General features: G+C 61.2%; 1 protein-coding gene across 2 annotated transcripts in view; it reads left to right on the forward strand.

The window, feature by feature from the left end:
- UNC5A (unc-5 netrin receptor A) overlaps nt 1–12,637 on the forward strand; it is a 67,607-nt gene that overhangs the window by 47,051 nt on the left and 7,919 nt on the right. The window contains exons 2-7 of one of the 2 annotated variants that reach the window (XM_055386330.2): nt 4,591–4,812; nt 10,059–10,202; nt 10,490–10,593; nt 10,713–10,893; nt 11,543–11,710; nt 12,299–12,463. In XM_055386330.2, the coding sequence (XP_055242305.1) occupies nt 4,591–4,812; nt 10,059–10,202; nt 10,490–10,593; nt 10,713–10,893; nt 11,543–11,710; nt 12,299–12,463 (984 nt within the window). The remainder of the gene's footprint in view (nt 1–4,590; nt 4,813–10,058; nt 10,203–10,489; nt 10,594–10,712; nt 10,894–11,542; nt 11,711–12,298; nt 12,464–12,637) is intronic. The other variant, XM_055386331.2, reaches the window with a different exon arrangement.

The following is a 12,637-nucleotide window of genomic DNA, read 5'->3' on the forward strand; positions in this document are numbered from 1 at the left end:
AAGTATTTGTTGAATGGATATGTTTCATGTCTTGGAAGAAGGTGGCATCCGTCCCAGGCTCAGTTCAGTCCAAGGCTCCTTGCCCAGGGGTCTCTTGCCTCCCATTGCCACCGGCCCCGGGGCCTCATCTGCTTCCCCTCCTTTCGGTAGCTGCCACCCCCGTTGGCCCCCAGCCTCCCTACACACACACATGCACGCCACACACACATGCACACACACACACACACACACACACGCCTTGCCCCTCCTCCTTGCTATTCCTGAGAAGATGTGTGGTTTGGGGGTTGCCCAGTTTGCTGCTCCCACCCTTGCCGAGCAGGGGCACCAGCTCCAGCTGACGTGGGCAGCCAGTTCTCTCCTGAGAGAGGCAGGGCCAGCCAGCGGGCTCTGGGGCTCACTGCAAATGGGGTTCCCACTTCAGGGCTTGAGTCATCCACCCAGCCCTGTCTGACCAAGTCCTGTAGTTCCTGGTGACCAAGCGCCCATCAGGAATCTGCTAGTCAGTGAATGAGGTCTTCTAACTTAACTCCAAGCGGGCAGCCAGGCCAGGTCACGTCCCTTGCCAGTGGGAAAGCTGTGACATGGCGGAAGGAGCCTCTGGGAAACTAGAGATGAGTGGGGTTTGGGAAGTGGCAGGGCCCGTGAAGCTGGTGGGCCCATACCTGCCTGCTGTCCTGCAGGCCCACAAGCCACTGCAACCAAGGTGTGTCCGCCCTGGCAATGTTCTCACACGCCCGTCTGTCAGTGGCCCCAGAGGCAGCAGTGGTAGGCACCCCACCCCGAGGCCCCAGTTGCTAATGCCCGCATTAAGCAGCCTTGTGCTGTATGGCACAGACCGAGGATGCACAGTCTGGGGGTGGGGACAAAGCCTCCTGCCTGCTTCTCCTGTGACAACAGCTCCAGCACCAGCGAGGACAGGCCTTAGATGCAGAGAGGGTGAGACGGCATGTGTGGTTTCCCAGGAGAGTTGAGGTAGGGGAGCCCTCTTTCCAGAGGAGGTGACATTGGAGCTGAGCCCTGGAGAGAAGGTAGGAAAGCACTGGACAAAGAGGAAGGAAGGGAGTTTCAGGCAGAGACCTGGAGGTGGGAAGCTCCTGCCTTGGAGGGATCCATGGGTGTCTCTGCAGAAAAGGGCTGGAGCACTAACTGGGGCCAGAACGTGAGGCTCAGTGATGTCAGTCAAAGGCACTTGGCCCTATTCTGAAACACCCATGGGAGCCAGATGAACAATGAAAATGGGAGAAACAGACCCAGGGTGAGGCAACAGGGAGTGGTGGGGACTACGGCAAACTAGCCAGCTCTCAGGCCCTGTTGAAAGGATCCTAGGTTCTTTGGACTGAGCATGCACTACCTGGCGTTGTCTTTGATGGACAAGTACATGGAAAGCGAAAGAAAGAAAGAGAAGGAAGGAAGGAAGGAAGGAAGGAAGGAAGGAAGGAAGGAAGGAAGGAAGGAAGGAAAAGAAAGCAGGCAGGGAGGGAGGGAGGGAGGGAGGGAAGGAAAGAAAGAAAGAAAGGAAGCTCACGCTAGTAGCCTGGGCTGTGCAGTGGGGGAGGCGAGAGGCTCGGCTGTGCCTTCATTCAGGTGAGAGCCCTGACCGGGACACCGAGGGGGGACAGACAGATCTCAGGTACTGATGGCAAGGATAGAAGTCACACAGTGAGCTCGGGGGCCAGAGGCAGAGAAAGCCAGCCCTGACTGCCCAGGAAGATTCCTGTAGCCCCGAGAGGACGTCCAGTAACACCTTAATTTACCCCACCCATGCCCTTGCTAGAGAGCATAGCTGCTAGAATGTCCTTGCTAGAGGTCATAGCTGCAGCCTGGAGGGTGCCCCCTGGGTCCACCGGATAAATGCCCCCCGGGGCCAGTGTGGCATGACAGAGGCCCTGGAGAAGTGAGCTATGCCCCTTATTGGTCACAGTACATTTATTTTTCATTAGCAGTTAAATGCAGACATGAGGGATTGTGCTGGGTTCACCAGGCGGCTGACGCGAGCAGTGCTTGGCGTGCTGATCAATAGGGAGGCTGGAGGGCCGCACACCCCCTCCCTGCCCCCACACGCCCAGCCAGGGACCCCTGCCCACCCAGCTCCCCCGCCAAGAGGCAGGCACAGGCCAGCGCGTTGTCTACCTGTTAACGGATGTGGCACAGGTGGGCCCGGAACCTGCCACTGGGGGGTCTTGGTGACACCTGCCTGCTCCCCAACACGTGCAGGGCTTGCTCTGGCATCCAGCTTGGCCTGTCCTCTGCACAGCGTAGGGTCCTCCCAAATGCTGCAGCTTGCCTGGGTGCATGTCTAGAGCGGCCCTCGGGCCAGCAGCACCCATCGCACACCCCCACTCCAGGGTTCACACTCCCCAGCCTCCCAAGACCACCTCCTTCCATTCATTCTCCAGACTGTGGGAGGACCATGTGGGAGCCCAACTCAGCACTGCTCTCCCTGAGCCCACCCCTGGGTCCCATGTCTGGGTCAGGGCTGGCTGGTGGCTGCCAAGTGACCACGGCGAGCACACAGGTGACTGTACACTTGATGAGCCCAGTGTCTCAGCTGGAGGCTCTGGGGTAAGGGACCCCCTCGGGCCTCAGGTTCCCCGTCTATAAGGTGTCTCGGTCCCACCCCCTAGCGTCGCCTGCATTCCGCCACTTCCCGAGCCTACGACAGACCCCAGCAGAGGTGGTTCAGGGCGGGGTGGGTCTGGGTCTGATGACCTTCATTTTCACGACATGTGAACTGCAAGTGTGACCCCGCTTATGAATGCGGGCTTGGTGTCCATAGAGCTGCAGAACATGCGGGGGGCAGTTGCCAGTGGGAGGGCACACAAGGGAAAAAGCCAAGCTGGGGAGAGGCCGGAGTCTGGCAGGTGGGCAGGAGGCAGGCAGGGAGGCCAGAGAGTGAGAGGAGGGGCAGGCGCCCAGGGAGGGCCGGCGACCCAGCAGCGGACAAACTGTCCGGCTATGTCCCAAATGCCCTCCACACCCATCTGCCCCTGAACTCACAAAGACACAGCTGTTGCACCCCTCAGCTCAGCCAGCCTCCCTCTGCCATCCCTAAGGCACCTGCCAGCTCTGTGCCTCAGTTTCCTTATTGGCTCTCACCCCCTATGAGATTGCTGTGAGGATGACCGAGCTGAGGGGTGCAGCCCTTTGCTGTGGAACACATGGAACCGTGGGGGTACCAACAGCAGCCCACGCTCCCCGAGCATTGTGCTGAGTGCCTCACGCCTGTTTCATTTCATCCTCACAACAGCCTTAAGAACTGGGCACCATGCCCCATTTTGCAGATGAGGAAAGAGGTTCAGGATGGGGTGGACCTGCCTGAAGTTGCAGAGGCCCCTGAACCCTCGGTCCGAGCCTGCCCTCCAGGGCGCCTGCAGGAGCCGGTGCACACACCTCCCCCCGTGAAACCAGGGTCCTGGGGAAGGGCGGACTCCCACCATGGGGAGAGGGTCCCTGCACAAGCAGGAGCGAAAGAGGCAGTGGGCCAGGCGTGTGTGCCCCTCGGTGGGTAGGGTGGGCCCAGGCCTCCCAGTCTGAAGCCCTGGGTGGGTTTTGGATCACCCGTGGGGAGGGTGGAGGAGCCCAGAGGCCAACCATGTGAGGGGCTTGCGGACTCCCCTACAGGCAGCTGTCATCTCCACCTCACAGAGAGCAAGCCCCTCGCTCCCCAAGGTCACCACTAAGATGAACAGAATAGATGGTCTGGAAACCCAGGGTTTCCCTCTATGCCCAGGGGCTGCAACTGTGAGTGCGCATTGGTGGGGGGATCACTGCAGCCCCAGGGGAGGCCAGGCTGGCTGAGGGCCTGTTCAAAGGGCAGCTGGGGGGTGTGGGAGCTGAGGGTGACCCCCACCCCATCCTCTCAGGGGACCTGCTGGTTGGGCAGGGATCAGACTACTCTGGGGGTTTTACCTCTGCCAGTGCCTCCAAGCCAATTACCTGTGTAATTAGCAACAAATGACTTGTGGGATGGTTGTGGTTTTTGGTTAAAATTAGAAGGAAACCCACATATTCAGGTCTCCTTGAAGGAGGTGGCCCAGGTACCTCAGATTCCCAGACACACTCCCGGCTCTCGCCTTGCCTGTGCCCACCCCGCGTGTTATTTCTGAGCACCTACTATGTGCAGGGCCAGGGATGGGGCCAACAAGGAAGCAGGGCCCCAGAGGCGGCCACTGGCCAGGGCTGCTCCCTCCCTCGCCCCAGGCAGCTCACCTGCCTGGCCAGGGACCTTCCCACCTTGGCCAGCCTTGCCCTGGACCTCCCGGGCAGGGGCCTGCCTGGCCAGATCCCTGGACTTCTAGGAAGGCAGTCGCCAGGCCACCTCAGTGCTGGGACTCCGCCCAGGTCTCATTTCACCTCACCACGGTCTTCAGGATAGCATGGGCTGCTCCTTCCCTGCTTTTACAGAGGCGGACATGGAGGCCCGGGTGGGGGATGGTCATTGGCCTGAGATTGCCCAGCTGGGACATGGCAGAGCCTGGACTCACTCTCCTCCCATCCGCCCCAACCCACGGTGGGATCGTTTGCTGAGCCGCTGCCTCTACCCTGCCCAGTCTGGCCCCTGGCTCACCTTCCCCCTCTGCCCTGCCGCAGGTGCCCAGCAGAGTGCCACCGTGGCCAACCCAGTGCCTGGTGCCAACCCGGACCTGCTTCCCCACTTCCTGGTGGAGCCCGAGGATGTGTACATCGTCAAGAACAAGCCAGTGCTGCTGGTGTGCAAGGCCGTGCCCGCCACGCAGATCTTCTTCAAGTGCAACGGGGAGTGGGTGCGCCAGGTGGACCACGTGATCGAGCGCAGCACAGACGGGAGCAGCGGTGAGCCGCACAGGGCGTCGGGCAGGGCCAATCCGGGGGAGGCAAGTTTCCGCCAGCCCAGAGGAGCCTGCAGCTGCCCCCAGGATTCCCCACCTGGGACCCCGGAGCCCTTCTCCAGAGGCCACACCCCTCAGCAGTTTGGGGAGAAGGAGGGGGAGAGAGGGGGTCCCTGATGACCAAGGAGCTCCCAGACCTCACGTTCAGTGATTGTTTTCTTTGTGCGTCGGTTCATTCGATCAGTCAGGCATTCACTCACACCTGGGAGCACCCACTCCCGTGCTGGGGACAGTCCGCCACCCTCGGAGCCCAAGTTCCCACAGAGAGGCAGACAGCGGGGTGACCTCTCAGCAAGGGGAGAGGCCTCTCAGGGGAGGTGATGTGTTAACTGAGAGAGGCATAAGAACCGGTTAGGGAGTGAAGAAGGGGGAAGTGCATCCCAGGCAGAGGACACAGCCCAGGAAAGCCTGGAGGCAGATGCTGGCGTGCTGGTGGTGGGGTCAGCAGTGAGGGTGAGGGTGTGCAGGGGACCAAACTGATGCCACTGTCTTAGGGGATCTCAAGCTGCAGAGCGACATGGCCAGAGCTATATGTGATTCAGGGGCCAGAGTTGGGGCTGATGGAAGCGGCAGGTCTGGAGACACTGAGCAGAGGGAGCCAACCAGACTCAGCTGGGGGCACAGGGAGAGGGGTTCTAGGGGCAGCGAGCAGACTCAGGAAGCACCTCTTCCATGAGACACCACATTCCCCACCCCCAGCCCTGGCCTTAAGTAGCACTGGGGACGTGGGCAGACAGCCCTTGTCTGGGTTCCGCAACTCCCCCAGAAAGGACTGGCAGAGAGAGAGGCAGGAGCGAACAACAGCTTCTCCTCCTCCCCCTCCTCCCCCTTTTCCCCCTCCCTCTCCTCCTCCCTCCCCTCCTCCCCCTCCCCTCCTCCTTCTTTACCCCCTTCTTCCCTCCTTCCCCTCCTCCCCCTCCTCCTCCCCTCCCCCACTCCTCTCCTACCTTTCCTCCTCCTCCTCATCCTCACTCATTAGAGCCTGTTTCAGTTTCCTCTCCCTTGGTGCTTTGTGGAGCGCCCCACGCATAATGACACCTCGGGGGTAGTCCTGAGCCCCCTCCCACCAAGGCCTCAGCCATCCTGAGACACACAGCACACATACCCTGTTGAGGCACAGCCCGTGTGGGACACACAGGCCATTGCCGTGAGGCTCAAGCCATAGTGCAGCTGGGACAAGCAGGTGTCACCCAGGACTCCCACTGATGCCAAGGGCAGGCCGGGGACCTTGGGCCTAGAGAGGTGGCCCAGGAAGGATGCCCAGCGGAGGAGGAACATCCAAGCTCAGGTCTCAAAACCACCTGGAAAGGGCACCTCCCAGGCCCGTAGAATGGAAGGTGCAGAGGCGCAGAACAGCCTCGGGTGGCTCGGGTATGGAGCGAGAGCGAACCCCGGGGCAGGCAGCAGTGGCCAGGAGACTGCGCTAAGGGGTCCCTGGAGGCTGAGACACCAGAGTGGGCTGCGGTCGCCACCAGAGTGGGCAAGGCCCCTGCCGGGGAGAACGGTTTGGAAGCTCTGGCAGTGATCTGAGGTGAGCTGAAAAGCCCTGGATTTAGGCAGTGCCATTTAGCCCCAGAACCAGCTTGTCATTTTACGGTTGAGACTGAGGCCTTGGCTCTTACTCATCCAGAGCCCTGCCGGGGCTCCAACCAGGCCTTCTCGTCTGCAGCAGTCACACCCCACCCCTCCATGAGGGTCAGCAGGGGCTGCCTCCCTCCCCCAGGTGTCGTCTCAGCGCCCTGGCCTGACTGCAGCTTCTCACCTGCGGTCTTCGGGTGTTCGCTGAGCACCTGCTCTGTGCCATGCCTTGGGTTAGGTACTAGGAGTTATGCTCTCAGGGCAGTGATCCAGCTCTACCTCCTACCCTCAGAGGGAGATAGAGAGGGTTGGCGGCCAAGGTAGCCCAACAGAACCCTGGGCACCAGCACCTCCCAGGACCAGAGCCTCTCCTGGCCCCAGCGGAGGTGCCAGAGGCCTCCCTGCCCAGCAGCAGGGCCCACCTTGTCTTGCTGGGAGGGTCTGCAGGAGAACCGCAGGCAAGTCCCTCCCCTCCCTGGGCTCAGTTTCTTCATCTGTAAAATGGGGGTGAGGAGACCCCCCCCCCATCCCGCCCCTTGCAGATTGGTCAGGGGAAGCCATGAAATCTCACATGGCCAGTCAGGACCCAGCACGGGGCCTTTCCTTTCTCCCCACCCCACACCCGGGGCCCAGCGTCCCTTCAGCATAAGTTCTCCCACTGCTGTGGCAGGTCCCCCAGGGAAGGCACAGCCAGAGAGCTGCTCTCATGCAGCCTGGAAGCTCCAGTCCAGCCCCCTGCTGCTTCCAGCACCCCCTTCCGGGCCCCCCCGCACACCCCTCTGCCTGGACACCCCTGCCATTATGAGGGCTCAGATCCATGGATTGGCCGGAACCCAGGCCCTTGCCTGAATGAGCAGTCGCAGGCCCGGGCCGGCACACACACCGGGAGCCCCTGGCCCACACTCCCCAGCCGGCTCCTGTGGCCCTGTTCTCTTCCTGCCGGGCAGAGAAGCAGAGCTTGGGACACGTCCCACCCGTAACCGCCAGGGCCCTCTTCTGCCCCGAGCATCCGACTCCAGCCTCCCATGGCCAGAACATCTGAATGTTCATTGATCTCATCGATTTCTCAACCCAAAGCCATCGAGTGCTTTGAGGTGAAGAAAAAGGCTTTCCTTACCCACGACAGATACCACGGCAGTGGCGCCACGCCGCCAAAGACCAAAGACCCCAAACCAGAAACGTTCTGTGGTCAGACAGGTATGGCAGGGGTCGGAGGCCCACCCAGCTCTGCAGCCCACTCATTCGTGTGTGGGGCTGGAGGTGGCCGGATGGACACCCAGGAGAGCACCTAGTTCCCTCTCGTTTGCCCTCATTCCTCACCCAGAAGGCCAGGGGGCAGGGACCAAGGCCTGAAGTGCTGGAACCCAAACCTGCTGACACTAAAAAAAAGCCTGAAATTTGCAAAACCAAGCACTGGAGTCCGGTCTGGGAGTATAACTTATTTTGTGTTAAACAAACTGATTGGTTATTAGATTGTTTAGAAGCAGATTGCTGAGAAAGTGAGAACCGAAGTGCCAGCTTGGCCTCAGAGCCCCAGCTAGAAACCCTGGGCAGCCCAGGTTCACACACACACCCGCCCAGGCCCACTGGCCCGGGGTCCCTCCCCAGGGCTGGCACCTGCTCACACTTACTGGGCAGGTACAGACACAGCTGTACCCAGACACTGCTCCCAGGAACCAGGCTGCCTGATGATCCACAAGAGGAGAGCGCACAGCCCCTCACATCAAAGATGGGGTAGGGCCGGGTCTGCAGCCCCCGCCTCAGGCACTGCCCTCCAGGAGCTTGTGGGGCTGAAGGGCACCCCTCACCAAGGCACTGCGTGGAGCTGGCACATTGAGGACACACTTGGCCCTCACTCATGCAAGTGAGAGGGAGGAGAGGAGGTGGCAGGACAGAAGGGGAGGGAAGACAAAGGGAGAGGAAAAGGGAGCGCTTAAAGGTAGTGCTGTTCTCCCAAGCTGAGCCGCCTGGGCCATGGGTGAGGCTCCTGAAGGAGGGCCGGGCTCCCCACAGCACCACGGGGGATGGAGGAACCATTAACAGACTTGTCCACCCAAGGGAGAAAAAGTACCCAGTTCAGAATGTTCTGGAGGTCTCCCACCCCTAACCCCCAAGGCAGAGAGGATGAAGGGAGTGGAGGGCCCCTCCCCAGATCTCCTTATCAGATGCCCTAAGTCATATTGAAAGATAGCTGGTGCCCAAGGCCCCTCTCCTATACAAGGACCCTGTGAGCCACCCCCTCGTTCTCAGCCTGCCCACCCCATCCCCTGAGAGTGTCCACATTGGGTGTCTTAGAGAACGGGGCAGGTGGTGCCCAGAACGGAGGGAAGCGGCCCAGATACCATGATCTCACCAGAGGTGACAGCCCTGCCATCTCCTATGATAGCTGGCCGGCGACAGGGACAAAGTGATAGAAAAATCTGGACACCCAGTGTGAGAGCCCAGAGGCTTGTGAGGAGGGGTCTGGGAAGCAGTTGGAGAAAGTCATGTTAGAGAAATTAAGAAGGAAACAGCCTCCCAGCCTGCTGGCTCAGCTGGGCGGCCCGCTCTTCCCGCAATGCAGCCCTAATTGAATTTCGCTGTTAACAATGGAAACACATTGGCTGCCGGCCTCTCTCTCCCTTTCTGATAAGCCAATGACCCGAGGGAAATTGGGGTCAGGAGGAGGAGAAATTGGAAGCAAACAGTCTTTTCTCACTGCTGGGGATGCTGGTTTTGGCTACAGACGGGGCAGGAGGAGGGTTGCTGCCCCCGCTCCTGAGTTGTCAGAGGGTCCTCAGCCTGCCTCAGGCCAGATATGGCAGAAGGTGGGGGGCTGAGTCCAGCCTGGAGCAGAGTCCCCCCAGCTCACCCTAGTTAGGCAGAGCGGGTCCTGGACCCCCAGCTCCCCCTCTGCTGGCTGCTCTCTCACCCTCTTCCAAAGTTTCTCCCTAGTGCATAGGCGCCCCAGCTCACCCTTCGGATGCAGACAGTCCCGGGTCCCCATGGCAAGTCACTTCCCTCTGCATTTCTGTCCAAGGGAGTGGATTAAGACGACATCCCCAACCCGGCACGTGGGAAACCCTAAGTCCCAGGGCGCTAGCATCATACTACATAATCACTGCAATTATATTGTTAATGACTGTTATTATATTATCACGTCAGGATCTATCTGCTAGCCCCCGAGGGAGGGGGCCAGATCCTTCCTCACCTCTTTTACCCACAGAGGTGCAGAGCTCAGCCTGTCTGCCCCACCCCTTCTGCCTGGAGTCTTTGGAGGTCAGACCCTCTGGCCCAAAGCTCTACGGCAGCCCCTTTATGGACATTTCTGTAAGTGACTCCGGGGAGTCAGGCCTCAGGTAACAAAGTATAATGAATGGAAGGTCTACCCTGCCTGCCCGGGGCCTTCAGGAGATAGAAATCAAGCGGCCCTTGGGCCCCCTGGAGTTTCCTCCAAGCTGGGGGTTGCCTTAAAACTTAAAATATAATAATAATCAAATTTAAAAAAAAAAAAAAAAAACAAAGTCCACTCCCTTGCCAGTCAGCGAGAGTGGCTGAGGGTGGCGCAGGGACCCACATGCAGAAGTTCAGGGTGGCCCTGGGGCTCTGACTACCTGCGCCTCCCGCCCCCAGGGCTACCCACCATGGAGGTCCGCATTAATGTCTCAAGGCAGCAGGTGGAGAAGGTGTTTGGGCTGGAGGAATACTGGTGCCAGTGCGTGGCATGGAGCTCCTCGGGCACCACCAAGAGTCAGAAGGCCTACATCCGCATAGCCTGTGAGTCTAGGGCTGGGCCCTGGGGGAGGGCACACGGTGGGAGGGTGTCACCAGGAGAGGGGACAGTAGGCTTCCTGGAAGAGGCGGTCCGGTCAGAAAACCTCACAGCCCTGCCTGGATGAGTGGAGAAAGTGCCTGTGGACACGGCCCAGCCACCCCATGTCCCCCTGGCCACCTGGCACTTCCTCTGCCATGTGCCACGGCCCCTGCAGGACAAGGGACACAGCCAGCCAGGCTGAGCCTGTGCGAGGCCCTCAGACAGGAGGACGCTCTCATTCCTCTTCTAGATTTGCGCAAGAACTTCGAGCAGGAGCCGCTGGCCAAGGAGGTGTCCCTGGAGCAGGGCATCGTGCTGCCCTGCCGTCCACCGGAGGGCATCCCTCCAGCCGAGGTGAGGGCTCCTCTAGTGCCCACGTCTAGACCTGGGCTCCTGCCTGGTCACCCTGGCAGGGGCCACTCTGGGCAGGGCCAGCATGGGCTGGCAGTACATGGCAGGGCTCCCTCCCCTAGGTGGAGTGGCTCCGGAACGAGGACCTGGTGGACCCATCCCTGGACCCCAATGTATACATCACGCGGGAGCACAGCCTGGTGGTGCGACAGGCCCGCCTTGCTGACACGGCCAACTACACCTGCGTGGCCAAGAACATCGTGGCACGTCGCCGCAGCGCCTCCGCTGCTGTCATCGTCTACGGTGGGCCCCGGGGCTCCCCGGTCACAGGGAGAGGCACTGCGGTGCCCCTGGGCAGTGACATGTGGCTGGTGGGGTGAAGAGAGGCCATGAGGCCAAAGCCAGGTGGACCAGATCGTGCCTGACTAGGCAGGATAAGCAAAGGGCTCTCTGTGACTGCTGGGGGCCCAGGGGCATGTCTGGGCAAAGGAGTGGGACAGATTGGAGGTCCTTTGTGGGCAGCAGGCATTGTGCAGAAGGAGATGAGGGACAGGATGGGAATCTAGGAAAGGTGACAGGCTGTCCCCACTCCTGAGTCTCCAAGGGGGGAATCAGAAGCCACACAGTCCAGGCACCCCCAGGAGCCGGCAGAGGGAGGGTGCGGGAGTCACCCCAGGAGAGGCTGGGGTCTGGGCTGCAGGAGTGTGTGAGCCGCGGTTCAGCCTGGCTACCCCGAGTGCCCCCTGGGAGAAGGGAAGACTGTGGCGTGCGTGCTGCGGGGCCCGGGAGCCAGCAGGCACGAGCATGGCCTCCCCCAGGCCTTCTCTCCCAGCTCAGCCACAGCCCACCCGTGTCCAGCTCACAGCCCCTCTGCCCTCACGCCCCGTCCCCTGGGCCAGTGTATCTGAGGACGCCCCCGCTCCCTGACCCCAGTCCTTCTCTGTCCGGCCAGTGAACGGTGGGTGGTCGACGTGGACCGAGTGGTCCGTCTGCAGCGCCAGCTGTGGGCGCGGCTGGCAGAAACGGAGCCGGAGCTGCACCAACCCGGCGCCTCTCAACGGGGGCGCTTTCTGTGAGGGGCAGAATGTCCAGAAAACAGCCTGCGCCACCCTGTGCCCAGGTACCAGCGGCCGCCGCCTCCCGCATCGTTCCTCACCACGCCATCTCCGTGCCCTGGCTCCATCGCGCCCACCAGCCTGCCCCCCCATGGCTCCATCCCACCCACCCGCCACGCAGGGCCAGGCTCAGTCTGACGCGGGGATCGGGGTGCGGTGTATGGTTGGAGTCAGGGCTCGATCTGTGTCCAGTGTCAGGGCTCAACATAGGGTGTAAGTCACAGGGTGTGAGGTACAGTTTGACAGGGTCTAGGGCTCAGCCCAGGGCTGCAGAGTCCACTTGTCCCTGGGTTCAGAAGGGTCAACGTGTGACGAGAGAGCCCTCGCTGCCCCAGGGCCAGGACAGCCTCCCTGGTGTGGAGAGAGCCAAGCAGCCCCTGGCGTCATCCGCGCCTCCCTGTCATTAGCATGCGTCATCAAGGCCAGCTGGACACTAGAGGGCGTGCATCGTGGGCCTGGCCCTGGCTTTGCACCCAAATCCAGGCTGCCTTGCACTGCCTGGTCTGGTTGCCCAGAGGGGCCACACTGGCAGACTGCTGGGGTGGGCTCCCAGGCTGACCGCACCGTCTCCTCTCTGCTTGTCTCTCATCTAGTGGACGGCAGCTGGAGCCCGTGGAGCAAGTGGTCGGCCTGTGGGCTGGACTGCACCCACTGGCGGAGCCGTGAGTGCTCTGACCCAGCACCCCGCAACGGAGGGGAGGAGTGCCAGGGCGCTGACCTGGACACCCGCAACTGTACCAGTGACCTCTGTGTACACAGTGAGTCCTCTCTGCCCTGAGGTCCTCTTCTGTTTGCCTGGATTGGCCTTGCCCAGCCCTGGGGAGGTGGGGGCTGAGGGAGCTCAGCCAAAGGCTGTAGCCTTTCCAGGCTCAGGACCCACTGAGATCCCCCTCATCCTTAGCATAACTGCACATGGGCCCAGGCGCGCCCCA

Source organism: Gorilla gorilla, chromosome 4 (genome assembly GCF_029281585.2).
Source record: "Gorilla gorilla gorilla isolate KB3781 chromosome 4, NHGRI_mGorGor1-v2.1_pri, whole genome shotgun sequence".
NCBI lineage: Eukaryota > Metazoa > Chordata > Mammalia > Primates > Hominidae > Gorilla > Gorilla gorilla.